This window comes from Rhineura floridana, chromosome 15 (assembly GCF_030035675.1).
Source record: "Rhineura floridana isolate rRhiFlo1 chromosome 15, rRhiFlo1.hap2, whole genome shotgun sequence".
NCBI lineage: Eukaryota > Metazoa > Chordata > Lepidosauria > Squamata > Rhineuridae > Rhineura > Rhineura floridana.
Genome location: NC_084494.1, coordinates 23,096,879 through 23,118,259, shown reverse-complemented (window position 1 = coordinate 23,118,259; position 21,381 = coordinate 23,096,879). Strand labels below are relative to the sequence as shown.

The window sequence follows — 21,381 nt, the reverse complement described above, 5'->3', positions numbered from 1 at the left end:
AAGCCATCCTGCGTGATATAAAAAATAGAAGAGGGGGAGGGGCATATAAATTCATATATACACATAAAAATGAATTAGCCATTGTTTTTCCCTCCCAAAGGCTTCTAGATCTGATTTGGCTACACATTCAGCACTGTCAGGTGGTGTGGCTTGTGGATTCAATCAAGGGGGCCCACGTAGCTTCCCCCTCTGCTTAACACAGAGAGCTTTCTGAGTTGTAGCAGTGTTGAAAGCTGCCTGGGTTGACAAGGGCTCTGAGCAAGTCTTAGCTGGCAAGCCATTCTGCGCCTCCTCCTAAACTTTTCCCTAGGCACTCCTCAGACGGGCCGTCTCATTGTCAGATCCAGCAGTGATACTGAGCCCCCTGTACAGCTCTCCTGCCTGCTGTCTGGGTGCACTGTCATCTCCATAATGTTTTCATGCAGAGTACTCAGAGTCTCACATTCCTTTCTGGAAGAGGCAGCGGAGGTGCACTGGAGGGGGGGCAGAAAGGAGAGACTCTTTGTGCAGCTAACTGCCTCTGGCAGGTCCCCTCATGCATGAATCACAGAGACATGGCAACCACTTCTTACTGGGGGAAAGGGTAGCTTTAGCAACATTTCAGAAATAAGGGCCATTTTGTGGAGCAGGATGTGTGTGCCTGTTTTGTGTGCAGTGGTGTTCCTACAGATGGAGCTACCAGCAGGCACCCAGTGTATGGGCCAGCATGATCACCAGCCTTTCTCCCAAGTTATCTCATAGTGGGTCCTTAGTTAAGGAGATTGAACAGGGCAGTATTTGGAGCTGAAAAACACATTGGCGAGGGGTGGGGGGAGAGAGGGAGAAATTCTGAAGTGCAAATTCTCCAAGCACAAAACTGCTTGCAAACTGTGGTGATCTCCCTGCGGCCTAATCCATCCCCCCTCCCACCCTGCCCACACACTTCAGCATTCCCACTTTTTTTACACTGTTGCATTTAGGGATTATAAAAAGAAAAGAAAGTTGTGTAAGCTTGTGCCACAATAAACGGTCTGGTCTTTAAAGTGCCACAAATCTTTTTCATTTGTCGTAACAGGCTAACACTCAGAAATGGTAAAAGAAGACTTTCACAACTTGTTCCTTCCCTTTGTCACCTTCAACCAGTGCAAAAAAAGTTTAAGGTTCCAGGATTTATGGTGATCTGGCTTTCTTTAAAGGCATCCATTAAAGCTGAATTTTCCAAGTGAAAACTGAATCCTGCACTTTTGCCAGATGCTCAAAACGTGCGCATGTTCATTTTCAACTCAGTGGCTGTTGTAAGGGTAATCCTTTGCTTGTTTTTGAAGCTACAGAGCACCTCCATCCTCTGCATCACCCGCCTCCGGTATCATACTGGGGAGTCAGCGCAACAGAACAAATGCAAATGGGATGTCTCATAAGCAGGGATTAATTTTAGCCAGATTCACCAGTGATTTCTTTTTCAGTATCAGGGATCACATCTAGCACATCACAACCTCTAATAAAGCCATCTGGCCCTTTCTTGGTGCTGGTAGTGGGACTGGAAATGAGCATCTGCAAGCTGCGTTGCTCATACATTACTGAATAACAGAAGCCGTTATTCGTTTGGGTGAGGTTTCAGAACAGATTGTGGACCCAGGATATCACATTTTACATGGAATGTGAGGGAAATAGGGATTGATAGTCCTGCCAGTTTCAGTTCTTTCAGTTTCTCCTTTGTCCAGTCTTCAGTTCTCCACATGAAAACCCTCATGAAAATTCTCCAGTATTTTAGTGTGAATTTCTCCTAATAAACACATTTTTATAGGCAGTTTTTACCAATGAACACATTTTTGCAAGCAATTTCTCATCATATAATGCATTGCTGTATGTTATTTTCAGAGCTTGGGAAAGTTACTTTTTAAAACTACAACTCCCATTAGCCCCAGCCAGCATGACCACTGGATTGGACTGACGGGAGCTGTAATTCAAAAAAGTAACTTTTCCAAGCTCTGGTTATTTTCACTTATGTATTTATTTTTATTCACACTTTCCCCTAACATATGCAGTTTTGTAAACATTGTTTGGTGCAAACTGCATTGCAAAATTTGAATCAGTGTGAATTTTGAAGGATGACTGTAGTTTGGTTCTCATAATTTTTTGGAAAGTGCAGATTTGATAGATTCAGCTTGAAAGGTGAACTGAATCAAATTTCTTTCTCATCCTTAGCATGAAAGCAGGGCTGTGGAAGCCAATAAGACAGGGACAATGAACCTGAAGCTCTGCAGTTGTGGTTGGACCCTCATCATTCCTGAGTGACCGTTGGCCATGCTGGCTAAGTCAGAAGGGAATTGGAGTCCAATGGCATCTGCAGGGCCACAGGTTCCCTGCCCATACAATACTGATGGAAGGATCAATCCATTTAAGTATTTTTAGTTTCTTGTTTTTGCAATCTTAAATTCAGTTCACACTTCTGCAACAATTTGCATTTTTAAAAAAAGAATCCTCATGAAAATGCATCAGCTTTTTAGTGCAAATTTCTCCTAACAAACATAGGTTTGCATGCAGTTTTGACTAATGTACACATTTTTGCAGGCAATTTCTCCTAACATTTGTGTACATTATTTTCACTAATATATTCATTTTTATGCACACTTTCCTGTAATATATGCATTTTTGTGCACTTTGGTTGGTTGGAAGACGGCATCACAAAGTTTGGATAAGTGCATTTTGAAGGATGGTTGCGATTCAGTTCTCATATTGTTTCGGAAAGTGTGAATTTGGTCATTTTGGCTTTAAATGCAAACTGAATTGATATTCTCCCTGATCCCTACCCTGCAATAATAGAATTTCAAGCTGTGGAACTGATCAGGGCTGTTTAGAGGCTGGAAGCATGAAGCAAGGTGGCAAATGATATTAGGGCGAGACTGTAGCTCAGAGCACATGCTTTGCTTGTGGACGGTCCTAAGTTCAGTGCCAGGATCAGATAGCAGAAGATGCGAAAGACCTCTGCCTGAGATTATGGAGAGTAACTGCCAGTCAATACTGGCCTAAATTGGACAAATACTGATTTTAAGCTAACTTCCTCTGTGTAATGCAAGGCTCTTCCTGGGTGCTCCAAAAGTAAGGTAATACACCCCTGTTGCTGGTGAGAGCATCCGGGGAAGGATGTTTTGAGGATGGGCATGGGGGACTCAGTTCCTAGAACTATCCCTTTGATTCGTTACCAGGGGCTTTGTATTTCCCCCGCCCTCTCCAGGTGTTGCCCTGCCTGGTGAGCCTGCTGGTTCAGAGCTGTGGGATGGAAGGGGTTAACAGCCAGACCTTACCTGCCATTGCATTTTAAAGATGCTGATATGAAAGCCCATAATTTATTCTCCCCACACACGAAGGAGCAATTAGTTCTAAACACGGCTTAATCAGTCAGCGCGAGATTGATTTCTGTAGACTTGGATTTGGTGGCTGCTGGCAAGGTGCCAGCCTGCAAGCAATCTCCAAATAAATGAAGTGCGGAGAAGGAAGCCATTACATAATATGATATATGGGGCCTGTAACTTGCTTACCTGCTCATTAGTATGCCTCTGGACAGAGGCACGGCACCAGCTCTCTCCAGATTCCACAGCCATCCTCTCATCAGGCAATATTGGGGTTGTGTTCTCCATCTCCACATCCCATCCCCCAGGCACATGCAGGTAGTTGCATAATAAATTCAGCCCTGATCGCAGCAGATAACCTCTCAGTCCTGGACTAAAAGAATAGTCAGCTTACCTCTTCTTATAGAACCAGCATCTGCAGAGGCTGGAATATGTCAGCTTTAGAATTCCACAGAATCAGGCCCCATTCCTGTTTGTGAAAACACAAACCAGTCTCTTAGTCAGTTACACTGACAATTCTCCACTCCTGTTGTCAGCCCACTTTGACTTCTGTGTGATCTCCCCGTGTATGCTCTGTCAGTGTGCAATTGCATCACATGAACACACAATTTGACATCTGGACATGCCCAGTTTTCATTTAGAAACATGCATGTTTCTAGTCCTTAAGGAGGCAAAGCTGAAAATGTGTGAGGAGGAATGCCTGCTATAATCTCAGAAGTCAGAGCGAGGCTGAGCAGAAACTTATTTCCACAGGCAGGTGCTAGGGCTCCAGCGCTGCTCATAGTTCCTTGCCTATTACAGTACTTCAGTTAGGAGAAACTGAATAAATTATGCAAACTAAGCAGATGCATGTAAATGATTTTGCATAACTGACAGAGGCTTCACATTTGGATTGTACATCTAAAGCACAGGGCATACACAGCACTTCCTATCCCTTATGTGACATTAAGCATTCCTATTTTGCATATGAAGGAAACTGAGGCAAGTATGTGCTTCATCCCAAAGACACCTGAGAAGTTGCTGCTGCTGCATTTATATCCTACCCTTTCTAAAAGAAGCTCAGGGCAGGAAATAAGGACTATCCCGTTTTATCTTCATACTGGCCCTTTGAGGTGGGCTACACTAAGGTCACATCCACACCATGCATTTAAAGCATTCTTATACCATTTTAACAGTCATGGCCTCTCCCAAAAATATCCTGGAAACTGTAGTTTGTTAAGGGAGCTCAGAACTGTATCTCTGTGACAACTCATAACAAACTATAGTTCCCAGGATTCTTCAGGGGAGGGGAAGCCATAACTGTTAAAGTGCTATAAGAGTGCTTTAAAAGTATGATGTGGATGTGACCTGAGAGATAGAGATGGGCTCTGTGTTATTTTGCTGTAAGGATGTGGCTGAAAATGGTAGCGCTTCAAGTACTTGAAGGGTTGTGCCACAGAGGATGGCCAGGATCTCTTTTCGATCATCCCAGAGTACAGGACACAGAATAATGGGCTCATGTTACAGGAAGCCAGATTTTGGCTGAACGTCAGGAAAAACGTCCTAACTATTAGAGCAGTATGACAATGGAACCAATGACCTAGGGAGGTGGTGGGCTCTCCAACGCTGGAGGCCTTCAAGAGGCAGCTGGACAACCACCTGTTGGGTATGCCTTAAGTTGGATTCCTGCACTGAGCAGGCGGTTGGATTCAGTGACATTATAGGCCCCTTCCAGCTCTATGATTCTGTGAGGTCACCCTGCCCATGACAATTACAAACCTAACTTACCACAATTTATTTGGTTTGCGAATGTGCCCGTGAGTCCAAAAAGGCTGGCAACCCCTGCACTGTGTGATGAGGCTAAATTTCAGCAGCATCATGTAGTGAGCCTTTAGTGAACTTCATGCATGAGTATAGATTTGAATCCAGGACTACAAATCCCACTCCGTCACTGGTGCCAGTGATACACCACTTGCTCCAGTCCCAGGGGTTATTTTTTTGGGGGGGATGGGGAGGGAGACTTAGGCATGATGCTCTCAAAGGGTCCTCCTTCCTTAGTGTGTCCACTTCTCCATCCTCACCACTTTTCCTGCTGGTCATTCCCTTGCTTGTCCCCTTGGTCCCAATCCACATCACCTCACAGAGGGAGAGAGGAAAAGGTATGGGGAGGTTTCTCTTCCTTTTTAAGATGGGGGAGGAATCAGTTTTAAATGTCATTTGGTGGTACCATCCCAATCAAGCCTTGCCTGCGTTGGACTGCGTCTTGTATCAAGTGCCCGCTTCAGTCTGAGCTGAGTGAAGTGAGCAGGGGCATAGCCCCTAGTGTTAGTTAAAATAATGTACAAAAATGCATCACATGATGGGAAATCGCTTTGCAAAAATGTGTATATCTTAGGCAAAATTCCCTACAAATGTGTATATTAGGAGAAATTCATATGAAAATACTGATAAATTTTCAGGAGGACTTTTCTTTTTTTAAGGAACAAAAATTGCAAATTGACTTGGCAATGTGAAGACTTGACCTTAAGATTGGAATTGTCTTTCAATTGTCAGATTCGCCCAACACTTCCTACTTGTCATGGGCGACAGCAGGTGCCGATACCTGATGCCGGCTTTGTCCATTAATCCACACTACCTCATATTAGCAGGACTGCAATCCCTTTGACTCTTGCCCTTTCTCTCTCTCTCTGGCCCTATCCGCACATACAGTTAAAGCACTATGATACCGCTATGATCCTCCAAAGCATCCTGTTCTTCTCATGGAGCTACATTTCCCAGAGTGGTTTAACAATCAATCCCTCTTCTCAGGGAACTCTGGGAATTGTAGTCCTGTGAGTGAAATAAGGCTCTCCTACTACACTTCACAAACTACACTTCCCAGGATTCTTTGACGGAAGCCACAACTCTTTAAAGTAGTATGATACGGTTTTAAATGCATGGTGCAGATGAGGCTTCTCTCTCTCTCGAAACAGGCATACTGCCAGCACCGACAGGCTCGTGAGAGGCAAAGTCCAATTGCCATCCCCTTTGGGTCACAGTCTGCAGGCAGCGGCCGTGGTGTTTTGCCTCTCACTATTTTCTGCTGGGCTAATCAGCTGTGTGGAGCCCCACTGAGAATTCCATGGGAAAATTCCCTTGGATGGAAGCAGAGGAATAATCCACAGGTCATAGGCGAAAGTTTCCCAGCATCCCACGCCTGTCACGGATCGAATTCCCTGCTGGCTCTCTTTGCCCGCCAGGCATGAGAATCAAAAGCATAGCTGGGAGCTGAAAGAGTGCATAGCTCCACCTCTCCTCCCTCCATTTGCAGTGTTTAAGCTTGCTTTTTTGGATGGTTTTTTTTTTTTTAAAAAAAGATCTGATGGCAGGGAGTCCTTGGCATAGCAGCAGCTCCAGCAGCTGCAAGGGCCTTTGTTTGCCATGGGAATGGGAGACCCAGCAAGACCTTTCCATCACAGAGATGCTGAATAGGGCACTCGACGATCGCTCAGGGTGCCAACTTTGGGAAAGAGTAGCTAGCCTGTTTCAGCAATCCTCAGTCTCTAGGGCTGTTAAGTAATGAGGACTGCCTCCTGCTGTGAGCAGCAAATGCATAACACTATACGCTTGTTCACATGTTACACTGAACACAGGTATGTGCAAGTGTTTATGTCTTCTTCTTCTTCTTCTTCTTCTTCTTCTTCTATCCTACCCTACGTCCCAATAGGATCCCAGTGTAAAAAGCTGTACACTTGTTGATTTGCACAGCTGAAATACTGTGTTACCCAGACTGTTTATTCAAACTTAATATGGGAATAATTTATATATACAGACATGCTGATCATGTGTAATGTAACATATGAACACCCCTAGTCTGTAAAGGCTGGTCCATAAGGGCAAATGGGGCTGTGCCCCATCAACCTCAGTCTGCCTTCTTGCTTATAACCAATCAGAGGGGTGGCTCTGCCTGTTATTGCCTGCAGCTTCACTTGCCATTGGCTCTGGCTCCACCTATGGTTAGTCTCCCTGCCTTCTGCCCCACCAGTCCCAATGGGCACCAGCCACTGCTGTCTCGTGTGTGTGTGTGTGTAATAGAAACACATTATTTGGGATCTAGAACCAGTTGCATTAGGAGTTTATGGCGTTATAGCTGGCTAACAACAGAAGAAGAGGCAAAGGCTCATCTAGCTCTGCATCCTATTTTCTGCCAACCAGACGTTTTTAGGAACCTGCATGAAGGCAACAGCCCTGGTCCATTGGTTGCCCCAAGGGAGAGGTGTACTGACTCTGAATAAAAAGGTTCTATCAAACCCTTGATAGATGTAACCTCTCTCCCCTCCTGTTGCCCACAGAATTGTTCACATCACCCCTTTGAAGTCACTTAAACCAGTGGCCATTTTGTTGCAACGAATTCTATAAATTATGTGTTGTTTATAGCCAATAAGCAAGTCTTAGAAGTTGTACAGAAATAGGACTTTTCTCTTGGGGATTGAAGGGAGGAATGTCTTCTCTAATGCAAGGGCAGAGAATGGGTCTGTTGTAGCCTCATGCAACTAACTGCTTTCCTGTGGTTTAATGCTAAATCTTAACGTGCCAGAGTTTGAGGACAGAAAAATGGCTGACCCCCCATAGGACGTAGTCAAGAGTCCTAAGTGAGGCTTGCCTTATGATCCTCTGACTCCATAACTGCACTGTTCGAGTCTTGACATTGGAATGGAATTTAGCATGTCGCCTTCTGAGGGCCAAAGGAGATGTTAACTTTTATTGTGTGGTCGGCAACCAAGTGAGGGCATTTTTATTATTATTATGTAAGGCCACATCCACACCATACATTGAAAGCACATTGAAAGCACATGGCTTCTCCTCCCGCCGGAAAGAATCCTGGGAACTGTAGTTTGTTAAGGTTGCTGTGAACCTCTGCGAGGGTAAACTGCCATTTCCAGGATTCTTTGGGGGACGTCCTGTGATTTAAATTATTTCTTGCATTTATATCCCACCAACAAGATCCTCAAGATGGTGTACATGACTCTCCCCCCTGCCCCCATTATCCTTACAATAATTTGTGAGGTAGGCTAGGCTAAGAGTTGATGACTGCCCCAAGGTCACCCAATGAGATTCACAGCCAAGTGGAGGTTTAAACTCTGCTCTCCCAGTTCTTAGTCTGGCCCTTTAACCAAAACATCAGACTGGCCATTGGACTGATCTAGCAGGGCTCTTCTTAGGTTCTGAAGATAAGATTGAAAATGTGTTACATGTGCTTTACCCATATGGTGTTGATGTGCCCAGTTCAGAGGAGATTTTCACTAGGACTCTAGCGCACAGGAAGGGGAGTGACAATGGCAATGAGCCTTGGGAGAGGGACGCTTCCATTGGCACCTAAGGCTGATTTTCATTGGTATCATGGCTGAGGAGGGAAGGGTTAAGCCTCTCCTCCCCATGTGCTGCGGTCCCAATTAAAATCACCTTACACAGACATGCCTAGTATTAATTTTTTAAATCCCTGACATACTTGCTAATCACACAATAGAAATAACATCTCACTTGACCCTCATAATTTGAGAATTTTCTTTTTTTTTTGGAGGGGAAAAAAGCAGCAAGGTTCTGTCTGTTAAGACAGGAGTGGGGAATGTTTTTGCAGCCAAAAGGCCACGTTCCCTTCTGGGCAACCTTCTGAGAGCCACATGCCAGCAATGGATAGGACCAGAGGCAAAAGTGGGCAGTGCTACTAATGCGACTTTTGTAAAGTCGGCTAGTTGATACACACACCTCCCCCGCATACCTCTCCATCCTCCACCCAGGCAAGCAGGAGGCATGATCAGAATTGGAGGACACACTCCAATCAGGCCAATACCTTTGGGGTGTGGAGCAGAGGCTGTGAGGGGTGTGGCTTGGGAAGAAAGAGTGTGACTGGGGAGAGTTCCAGGGGCCAGAGAGAAAGAGGCTGGGAGGGTTGCATTTGTCTCCCTGGTCTGCAGTTCCCCACGCCCACCTTATGACTACAGATATGTTCATGTCCTTCTTATACACTTCCTATGGGCATCTAGTTGGCCACTGTGAGAAGAGGGTGCTGGACTACATGGGCCATTGGCCTCATCCAGGAGGCTCTTTTTATGCTTGTAAGATAAGGTTGAAAATGCGTGGGCGACGCCTGCTGAAATGGGTGGCCAAAGGAGAAAGAGTGCTATGTACAGTAGTATAGCGGCAAATTCAGAAGCGGCAGGGTCCCTTCATGTTAGTCACAGCCACACACACCTTTTTTGCTGCTGGGTAGAGAATGAGATCCTTGTTAATGTCTTCTCCCACAACACCAGATATCCCTAGGAGCCAATAAGCATGAAAGGGGAGAGTGTTAGCTGCTGAAAAGAGTCTTCTCAATGGCTGATTCACCTCCTTTCACTCTGATTGGCTCCAATCAGCAGGAAATGACAAGGAAGCTTGTTAGAAGACTCTTCTCAGTGGCTAACACATTCCCCTTTCATGCTGATTGTCTCATAGGATGCTGAAGGCATAGGGACCCTGCTGCTTCCATAAAACTTAAAGGGCCCAAGACCCCCCCGAGACCCTGGATGACTACACCCCTGGCTATGTAGTGAGCTTTGGTTGTTACTGGCAGGCAATGATGAGTTCCTCCTTTTTGTCATTTTCTTTGTCTGCAGAATTCAATCCGGCACAACCTGTCCCTGCATACCCGCTTCATACGTGTGCAAAACGAGGGGACTGGCAAGAGCTCCTGGTGGATGCTGAACCCCGAAGGAGGGAAAACTGGCAAGACACCACGCAGGCGGGCCGTCTCTATGGACAACAACAGCAAGTTCCTGCGGATCAAGGGCAAGGCCAGCAAGAAGAAGCAGCTCCAAGCTGCCCAGGAACGTGGAGAGGAGAGCCCAGCCAGCCAGCAGACCAAGTGGTCAGAGAGCCCCAACTCCCATGCCAGTGAGGAGTACGACGCCTGGGCTGACTTCCGGACACGGGCAAACTCTTCGGCCAGCACCTTGAGTGGGCGCCTCTCTCCCATCATGGCCAACCACGAGCCGGATGAGCTGGAAGAGGATGATGGGACTCCCTCCTCCCCACTGATGTACCCAAGCCCATCCAGCACCATGTCCCCCTCCTTGAACTCCCACTGCTCTGTGGAGATGCCCAGGTTGACTGACCTCACCGGCACCATCAACCTGAATGAGAGTTTGGGCGAGAGCCTCTTGGACGACCTGCAGGATAGCTACAGCATGAGCCCCGCTCAGTCACTTCCTGCTGGGGGCCTCCGACAGAGGAACTCCAGCTTCAGCTTCAACTCTAAGTGCTCCGCTGTGGGCGCTGGAGGAGGAGGAGGAGGAGGAGGTGGTGGTGGTGGTGGAGGAGGAGGAGGAGGAGGAGGAGGCAGCACCTACTGTGGGACCATCTACAGCCAGCCAGCCATGAGCCTCATGCGGCGCCTTCCCATGCAAACCATCCAGGAGAACAAGCAGGCCACCTTTGCTCCCATGAACTCCTACCGCAATGCCTCCTTGCAGGACCTGCTCTCCTCAATCTCCTATGCGCACAAAGAGGGCGAGGCACACATGCCACCAGCCAACAGCATGGGGCCACCCCGCGGCCACAGACAAAATGCCCTCATGTGCGGTGGTGGGGGTGGCGGAGGCGTGGAGATAGGTCTGGTCCCCTATCCTCCCCACTCATCCTCCCTCATGAAGAGCAACACGTTGTACCACCCATCACCAGCCAGCCACCACCACCCGATCAACAACAGTGCCTTACCCTCTCCTATCAGCCTTATGAGCCTGCCCAATGACTCTTGCAGCATGGTGGCCATGCCCCACCATGGGCACATCCATTCCTACATGAACAACCAAGGGGCACACATGAATTTGCTAGATTCTTTGCAGGGACCCTACCCAGAAGCCATGCACACCCCTGTTTTGGGCCAGGACAGATTCCCAGCAGATTTAGACTTGGACATGTTCAACGGTAGCTTGGAGTGTGACGTGGAGTCCATCATCCTCAACGACTTTATGGACAGCGATGAGATGGACTTCAACTTTGACTCAGCTCTTCCGCCGCAAAATGGTCTCAACATGGCCACTTTGCCCAGTGCCCCGCAGCCCACCAATCAGAGCTGGGTGCCTGGGTGAGATCCTGCTTAAGACAACTCTGACTCACCAGTCAGCAGGATGGGGGGCGGGGGTAGGGTATGGAAACAAACTCTCTCTTTCTCCCCCCCCTCCACCTTTCTTATTTTCTTTGCCTTCATTTGTTCAGCCAGGCTAGAGCCATCTGTTTAAACTTGACAACAACACTAAACACACACATACACAGTGTAGGGTAAAATGTTTTGACAGGTACCGGCGACTTCCCGCTTGTGCCAGGTGTATTGTGCAGTAAGTCAGATCTGTCTTTGATGTGTGCAATAGGCACAAGTTAGCCATGGCATTGCAGAGCTGCTGCTCCCTCCTGCCTCCCTCCCTCCCTCCCTGGGCACATGCACTATTACACAGAAAGAGGGAACAAGCGATGTGTGGCCATAAGAACGATCTAGGTCGCCACATTGGTGTAGACAGCCGCAATGAAACAACAGCTCTGGTTCTTCATCGACCCCTTTCCTAATTGTACTCCCTGCACCTCAGCTCTAATTTGACCCACCCACACACACACTTCCTGGTCCTTACCCATCTGTGACACCCCTAAAGTTGCTTAGAATTCCCTTACTTTTTATATGGCATTTTCTCTCTCTCTCTGCACAGTCCTGGAATACTAATTAGCCAACAGCTCTGAGAGCCTCAGGGTAGAAGCTTGCGGCACTAAAGCCAGTTTTAACCTGAGTTAGCTCCGCTACATCCTTGTCTGGTGGTTCTCACACTGAATCTCTATGGGTTTCCCACATCAGGTTGGGATATGCATATCTCTACCTATCTATATAGATAGATATGAGCAATCATACTTGTGGCATGGCTGGCGCAGAAGGGAAAGGCTGCTACAATCACTGTGGACTCAGCAGCGGACACTGTGGTCTCCCATGGACCAGTGCGCAGTGGGAAGCTGAGCCAATCTGATCAATGCCAGCTTTGCCAACAGTCACATTTTCTGTGCTTGCAACAGCAACAATAACAACAACAAGCATTGGGTGACGTGAAAGGTGTGCACAAGCGGGTGGCAAGTGTGCCGCAATGTGCCTGCTGCAGCACACAAGTGCGCATGACTTTTTGCACATACAGGTGGCACTTAGCACTACGTTTAGAGTTAGTCCCAGGTTTGACATGGCTGCTGCTGCTGCTAGCCTGGGAAATTGCCAGGGTAGTGGGGATGGGAAGGAACTATTTATTTTGGTTGTATGCACACTCTTACCAGCAAATAGACTTTACATTGCCAATGCAACCCCCTGCTAGGTTTGCAGGGGAACATGCGGCTTGTAAAGTGAGGACCAGAGCTAAACTAGGAAAAGATCCAGGGGATGGGGGTGGGGGTAAAAATGCAGCAAACTGAGATGGAGACAGACTATTGGGATAGAGGAGGAAGGCAAAAATCTGGTATGTGACCACCCCAGATCATCTAGACTGGGAAAGGTGATACTTCTTCCCACAAAAGGCAGCTACAGGACTGATACCCTCATTTTGAAGGGGGGGGAGGCTGAACATGGAAGAGTACAAGGCACCTCAAAAGAACTAGATTTCTACCTGGACAGCCCATGGCAGGTTAGTGGTGGATAGATGTCAGTGATGATTTGGGAGAGGAGGATGCTGGGTGAAGCTAGAGTGTGTCCCCCCCCCACTGTGGAGCTCTTAAAAGTCCCCGGGTGCTATCTAAGATTGTGGGAGACAGGTATCTGCTTCCACTTGGGGTCTGCCTATCTCATCCATTTCTTGTTACACAAAGTTAGGACCAGTCTATTTGGCCTCCTGAAATGCTCTCCTTGTAATAATACGGATGGGTGTTTGTAGCCTGCAGAGTTTGGCAGTACCTGATCTGTGTCTGATAAAGGTTTGGGCGTCGCTAGGCAGGGCTTCCCAGCACTGGGCCACTGGATGGCTTTGGGTGTTACCTTATGTGGGGCTGTTTTCTGTAATATGAACGTATGAAGCTGCCTTATACTGAGTTGGGCCATTGGGCCATCAGGCTCGGTGTCGTGTTACCACTGATGGAGGCTATCTAGGGTTTCAGAGAGAGGCCTTTCTGAGCCCTATCTGGAGATGTAGGGGTTGAGCTTAGGACCTTCTGCTCAGAAAGGATGTGTCCTGCCACTGAGCTACAGCCCTTCACCATCAAAGTCTGTTTTGCGCCTGGGGCCTTCTGCATGCAAAGCATGTGCTCTGCTGCAGAGCTATAATTCCAAAGTAAGATTTCTGCCTCTCCTTCATGCGGTGAGACACATAAGCTGTTCCCTGCACCAGATCATTGCTTGGAGAGATATTGGGGGGGGGGAAGTGTGGAGCGCATGATGTCACTTACACTTCCTTTCCCACAACACCCAACACCCTGCCTTATGATGTCACTTCCCAAGTGGCTCCTCGACATCCTGCTTGCTTCTTAGATAGCCTGGAAAAGGAGGCTGGGCTCGCTCAAAGAGATGAAACTACCACAACCTTCAGTGAATAGAAATGAAGCATCAGAGGGGCCAGGACATTAGAGCTGAAAACTGCATCCAGGGCTTTTCGTATAGATAGGCAGATGCATATATTCAGAATCCTGAGCCAAGCTGACCCAGATTCTGTTTTCCAAACAAGTTGAATCCTGTGGCTTGTCTAAACCTTGCAGATTTAAACAACTGAAGTGCCTCTGCTAATTTTGAATAATTTGCCCTTCTAATCATGGGGGTGGGCGGAGAGAGAGATAAGCCCCCTAGAAACTGCTATTTTGCATCAGACACAGCTGGGCTCCGGTATCACAACTGAGCCTAGCTAAAAAGCAGGAAAAGGGTCTGAGAAAAAGGAGTTACAAGATGAGGTGGTGGATGAAGAGAATTTCATACTCTTCATCGGTACACCTCTTGTAGGAAGCTACCTTATACTGCTAGATCAGGCTGTTTGCCCACCTAGCCTAGTCAGCCTACTCTGACTGGCAGCAGCTCCCCAGGATCTCAGGCAGAGAGTGGTGTATCCCATCACCTGTTCTCTTATGGCTGGGGATGCTGAAGGTTGGGACATTCTGCATGCAAAGCATGTGCCCTATCACTGAGCTACGGCTCTTCCTGATATTATAAGGCACAGGAAGCAGCCTTATACCAGGCCAGACTGTTTGTCCATGTAGACCAGTACTGTTTACTCTGACCAGCAGCGGCTCTCCAGGGTCGCAGACAAAGGTCTTCTCCATCACTTGCTATGCGATCCTTTTAATTGGAGATGCCATGGAGTAAACATACAAAGCAAGCGTGCCACCATGACGTTATGGACCCCTTCCTGCTTTGCTCATTACATCAGCTCACCATCCGGCTTTGTATTTGATTGGGACACATCTGGGTTTAAATATATGGTGTGGCTATCATCACATGCCTTTCAATCTTTGGCCTCTAAAGCAGTGTTCTTCACCCCTGGGTTCCCAGATGTTGATGGACTACAATTCCCATCATCCCTGTCCATTGGCCAAGCTGGGAATCATGAGAGTTGTCGTCCAACAACATCTGGGGACCAAAGGTTGAAGAACATTGCTCTACAGCACATGCTGAGATGTGCTTAAATTCCCTCCCATCAAAATCAGTGGGACCTCATACTGTTGAAACCACACCTGAGTCTTCCCCATCACGTTTGTTCAAACAATGTCAAAATCTATGCAATGGTAGGCTGTGTACACACCATAAGTTTAAAGCCCATTGAAAGCACATGATGTCCCCAAAGAAATCCCAGGATGTGTAGTTTACCCCTCATTGAACTATGATTTCCAGCACTCTTAACAAACTATGGTTCCCAAGATTCCTTGAGGGATGTCCTATGCTTTAAATGTGTTCTGAAGCCACATTCACACCATACATTTATTCCAGTATCATTCCACTTTAAACAGTCATGGTTCCCCCCCCCCCAAAGAATGCTGGGAAGTGTAGTTTGTAAAGGGTGCTGAGAGTTGTTAGGTAGATTCCTATTCTCACAGAGCTACAATTCTCTGAGTGGTTTAACAGTCAGTCTTTCTTCCCAGAGAACTTTGGGAATTGTAGCTTTGTGAGGGGAATAGAGGTCATCTAGTAACTCTCAGCATCCTTCACAAGCTACACTTCCCAGAATTCATTGGGGGAATGGCTGCTTAAGATGGAATAATAGTGGAATAAATGTAAATGTGGCCTGAATGTATGATGTGTGCACAGTCTTAGAGATGGAGCTAAGAACAGCTTCATCCCATGGAACCTCAACTTTTAAAAAAATAACTTGAGAAATAAAAAAACAACAGCACTGTGATAAACAACATTTTATTATTTGGGTTTATTTGGTCAGTCCAAGCCAGCAAGCAAGTGTCATGTACAGAAATAACTTTCTGGGTGCATAGCTGATGTAAATTCTTTAAATGAGCATCTGTCTGCATTGTCATGCTGGCTGTGCACTTTGAATACTAGGGGCTGAGTGGTTGCTTTGTAAGCAACCAAAAAGCCTTGCTGCTGTTTCAGGTGACAACTCTGTGGCTCTGGCCATCCTCCTGTAGAATGTGCCTGGAAGTAGCCTCGTTCCCATGGTCACTGTTGGGGGGGGATGTTGGCTTATGGGAGCATACCATCATTCCCAGGAAAATTCTTTCCAGGAACATAGCCTGTGAAAAGATGATTTTAAAAAGACATTTGCCCACCTGCAGAAATCATTTAATATCTCCCTCATCTACCACTTTCATAGATGGGGGGGATATTCAGATTGAGGGGTGATATTCAGCCCACTTCTACCTTTGAACTGGCTAGATGTGTATTTTGATGTGCTTGGGGATGTAGATCTGTATCTGGGACCACCAGTTCTTAGCACACAGCTTGTTGCCCATGACTTAAACTGGATGGGGGCCAGTATACAATGCAGACCTTAATTTTACCATGCAGAAAGTAATAGGTTTCTAAAGAACATCTGCAAAAACAGACTTCCCTCTAATGCAGCTGACATAATTTCACTGAATTATGCTGAAAGAGACAATATTTCATATTTTCCCCTAGCCCCCCTCCGATTCATTTTTGGCATAGTGTGCCTCAATTATTTGGGGGTGTGTGACATCCCCACCCAAATTTCCCCATCTTTTCTCTTTGGCCTTCACATTAGTAGACAAGAATAGGCATAGTGAAGTGAGATGGGCCTCCAGATGGGTTAATTATGAATATCTTAGGCTGTAGCTTTCAATTCATGCCACAGCCCAGTCTTTGAGAAGAGAGATAAATGTGCATGAGCCTTCCTCCTTGCCCCCCCCACACTAAAGTTATTTCGTTTGCACCACCATTATTCTGCTCCTCCTCACATCCACCTGGACCTCGACCAGTTGACAAAAGGCTATCAGGAAGTGGGCATCATATCTCACTACTGCTCATAACGACATGTCTTGAGAAAAGGAGGGAGCTGTCCCATTTTTGCCCCTGAGATAGCCAGGAAATGTCTTAGACTAGCCTGTGTTACTCTTTGCTCTGGGTCTGTGTCAGCTACAGGCTAATAATAATAATAAAATAAAAATCAGATGAGCTCACAGGTTATAAATGTTTACATTGCTGGATCATGTACTGAATTTAATATATTTTGATTCTGTCAAATTCTTTTTGTTTGTAACTATTATTGTGGTTTTTTTTTACTATTATAATTAATTTGGTCCAGCTTATGAGTTCATTTTATAATTTCATCCTCAGTTTCCCAAATATATTTAATGAGAACACTAAATCCTAAGCTCAGTGGCAATCCCACAGTAGGTTGCCAAGGAATGTTGTTTGTGGAATGGTGGTGGGGAGCCTGTTCCCTGGGGATCAGGGATCCAATTGCCTCAGGTCCACACCATACATTTAAAGCATATCCAATGCTCATTTAAAGCACATGACTTCCCCCAAAGAATCCTGGGAACTGTGGTTTACCTCTCAGAGAGCTACAAATGTCCAGCACCCTTAACAAGCAACACTTCCTATGATTCTTTGGGGAAAGTCACATGCTTTGAATGTGCATTGGATGTGCTTTAAACTGAAGTGGACTTACGTAATCTTCTGCACATGCACACACACACACACACATTAGGGATGGGGTTCGGAATCTGATTATGTTTCATTTTTCAGTTCGTCAAATGGGCTGCCAGTTACGATTCGCTTGAAATTGTGTTCCGCTAGTTATCACAGTTTCTGGTTCTCCTTCCCCCCCGTTTTTTTATTGAAAAATTATGTATTTCCCCCCGTTATTCCTTGTGCTGCTGTATAATTTATATAATGTATACAGCAGCACCTGATTACAAAAATAATTATGTAAATAATTACGTAATTCTCAGCACAGATTTTTCTTTTTTAAAAAAATTACGGTGTGGCTGACAGCTCTGAAAGCACACAAAGAGTGGGAGCCTATTCGACGATGAGACGAACTTGCAGATTGTCCCAGAATTTGATACCGAATCCGATTTTGCAAATATACTACACCATCTCTAACACACACACAAACACACCCTTGATCTTGAAGTGTTGGCGAGAAAGGAAAGAGAACCTGTAAGGCAAACAGAGATGTGAAATGGCTGCTCATACTTTGTCCCCCTCCTCCGCTGACATGCCCCCTCCCCAGTTCTTGAGAATGGGATATATGGAACCTAGTGGCATCAAATTGAATCATGTCCCATGTTGTCAATGCAAAGAGAGAGACAGAAAAGCTCCCCCCCCCGGCAGACCCCAAGCTGTATACCCATCTTTGTAGAAGAGCAGAAAGAGAGGCTCGACCTCCCATGTCACTTGGCTGTCCCAGCACATTCAGCCAGGGATGCTGCCCCCAGCAGGAAGCGCCCCTCTTTGCTCAGCGATCTTTGTGGTGTGTTAACCGTGAGGTCGTCGTGTGTGCAATGGAGTCATATTTGCTAAGCGTTGTGTTTACCTGTCTTTTTGTGGAAGTGCAGTGCAGTGCTGCTGTAGTGGCTGGGATGTGGAGCCAGGGCTGGCCATGGGAAGGGAGGCACACCAGGGAGCCATCCCCAGCCATTCAGGAAGGCAGTGGCAATGGAGAAGGGGGAATGAGCAGGGCATCCCAGTTGAGGAATGAGAGCAAGTGAGATGGCGTTTCCTCTAAAGACAATTGAAAAGGGAGTGATCGTGGGGCCAGACTTAAAATGTGGGGAGTAGGATCGTTCATAGAGGTGAGGATCATTTGTTGCCTTGGAAATGGAGATGGAGATTTATTTGTTTGTCCTAACCCCATTTGGGCCTCTATGGGGATACTGAGGGTGATATTCAGTGCTACTCACTAAAGTTAATAGAGATGACTAAATAAGCTCATTAATTTCAGTGGGTCTAGCTGAGTAAGGCCCCATCTGCACAATACAGTTCAAGCATTATTAAACCACTTTATAAACAGTCATGGCTTCCCTCAAAGAATCCTGGGAACTGTAGTTTCATGAGAGTTGTTAGGAGACCCTTGTTCCCCGCAGAGGGCTACGATTCCCAGAGTCCCCTGGGAAGAGGTATTGACTGCTGAACCACTCTGTGGGGGGAAATAGGGATCTTCTCTCAGTACCCTTAAGAAACTACAGTTCCCAGCATTCTTTGAGGGAAGCCATGGCTGTTTAAAGTGGCATGACACTGCTTGAAATGTATAGTGCAGATGGGACCTTAGTTGAATACAACCCTCAGCCTTTAGCATTAACTTGAAGGTCAGTAGCCAAGCTGGCCAACCGATGCACCTTCAACCATCCTGATGGTCCACCAGTCTATCTCGCCTTTGCATATCAACTGAGGCTTCTTATCTACCCCCCCTTTCTCAGAAGTTATTGACACAACCTGGCCATACATACCTTGGCTGCCAGCCATATGCACCTCAGACAGTGAAGCAGCTGACAATCCTAAAGCCACACACATCTCACCTGCCTGCCTTTGAATGGCTTCACGAAGAAAGTGTCAGGCAGATGAGGCTTCCTATGTGTTACCTGGTCAAAAATGCAAGTGGCACGTGCCACTGCACTTGATTGTACCACTGTCTCCATGGCTTGGCGAAGACCTTAGTTTCTATTCAAATGGATTGCTTCTTTAATGACTTAGGATTGTCTCCAAAGGTAGTCACATTCAGAGTGAACTCACTGAAATTAATGGGCATGACTAACCTCGGACCGTTGATTTCAGTAGGTCTGCTCTGAGTGGAGCTTGGTTTGATAACAAACTTAAACAGTTCTTTGGATAAAAACAATTTAAAAAAAATACCAACATTGGAGGGATTTCCTTTGTCTTCTTTTAATTCACATTTTACTGGGACCGGGAATAATGAAAAGTTGTATTCCAACTGAAAGATTATTCTGCTTTCCACTAGAAAGGCTTCCCATTCACATTGCCAGTGCATTGGCATATGATTGCTTCAAATGGGCTGGCATTTTGACCACTTACACGGGTGTGATTCCAACATTCCAATGAAAGCAAACGTTCTACACCGATGTAAGTAAACAACGCCACACCACAACTCTTCCTCCCTTCCCCCCTCCTGAAAACTCTTTGCCCAATTCCTTGTATAATACAGCCAGTGCATAGCTGAGACTCAGCTGCAAAACTCTTGAAGTCATTTTTGGAAAACTGAAAGAAAAGGGTACCACAGGGCATGTGCAAAATCCTTTCCCCTTAAACAACCCAGTATCCTGGATCTCATGGAACAGGGGGCATAACTTCCAAGCCAAACTAGAGGCATTCAAGAGGCAGCTGGACAGCCACCCATTGGGTATGCTTTAAGTTGGATTCCTGCACTAGGCAGGTGGATTGGACTTGATGGCCTTATAGGCCCCTTCCAGCTCTACTATTCTATGATTCTATGAAATGATGTGCTTCTAGGCAAGCTAGATCTCCAGAAGATCCTCTTTTCAGTCCATAGGTAAACTGAATACAGAGCTGCTTTGTGTGAATGGACAAAACAGACCTTGCTATATAGCAGTGCAGTCACAGTGTTCTGTGAATCCTGAGATCAGGATATGCAGCTCCAGCACTTCCAATACAACACTGTACTTGGCTTAGTCCACCCTATCAAGGGTCTGTAGGATGCCTTCTTTTGGCTTGGATTTTTTAAAAACAAAAACAAAATCTTTACACTGTAAGAAGCAATTGGCTGTGGGTGGTTTTGAACTATCCCCCAGTTTCTGCAATGCTGAATCAATCCGAGCCCATCCGGCAGATGGCTAAGTCATCTGGACCTCTGAACTAAGCACAGTCATTGTGCACCAGCTATGCCCTGCCCTCTGCCACAGTGCCCATCTTACCAGCCCTGCACAGGAAAGCTGAGTCACATGATCTAGTGTAAGGTTCCTTGGGTTGGGATCATGCCCCAGGTCTGCAGCATCCATGTCTCGTCAAAACAGCAGGCCCACAGAGAGTGGAGTGGCCCTGTGCCAGGAAGTTCTGCAAAGAGGTTGGGTCAAACCAAACGTCTCCAAAAATGTGTCTTTCCCCCCCCCCTCGTATTTATAACTGTACAGACTTCGGGGGGTTGTTTAGGGTTTTCAACAGGCTGTTTATCTCTCACCACACATATATTGTACGCAATGTAACCTTCTTGATTGTGCTATTCTAGTTTTTGTGTATGTGGCAATGTAAAGAACTGTGTATAGTGCATTGTACAGCATATTTTCATGAATAAAATTGTTTTAAATATGAGAAAAAGGGCTGCGTGTTGTGTTATGTGGGTCAGCGAAGGGGAATAGCCTAGGGCGAATCCCAAGGGTCAGATAGAGAGGCCGGGAGGGCTGGATTTGGCCTCCAAGCCTAAGGTTTCCCACCCTTGCATTTAGTGAAGTTGCTGCTGCTACATTTTGTTAAAATAAATCTGACTCTTTCCCCTCAATAAATAAATAAATAAATTCTAGCAATTAGCCCAACATTCTTGTACACAACAGATGATTGCAACTGGCCCAGGGGGCTTCCCGGTAGGTGAGGGTTTTTTTTTTCTGGATCAGTTGGCAAACTTAGCAACCGCGGCTCCTCACCTTATGGAAGAAGAAAATCCAGGCTTTATCT

General features: G+C 46.3%; 1 protein-coding gene across 1 annotated transcript in view; it reads left to right on the top strand.

Moving 5' to 3' along the window:
* FOXO6 (forkhead box O6) overlaps positions 1 to 20,983 on the top strand; it is a 163,059-nt gene extending 142,076 nt beyond the window's left edge. The window contains exons 2-3 of the mRNA XM_061597026.1: positions 9,944 to 10,598; positions 10,656 to 20,983. Coding sequence (XP_061453010.1) covers positions 9,944 to 10,598; positions 10,656 to 11,416 — 1,416 coding nt within the window. The 3' untranslated portion in view covers positions 11,417 to 20,983. The remainder of the gene's footprint in view (positions 1 to 9,943; positions 10,599 to 10,655) is intronic.
* Positions 20,984 to 21,381: the final 398 nt, after the last annotated feature.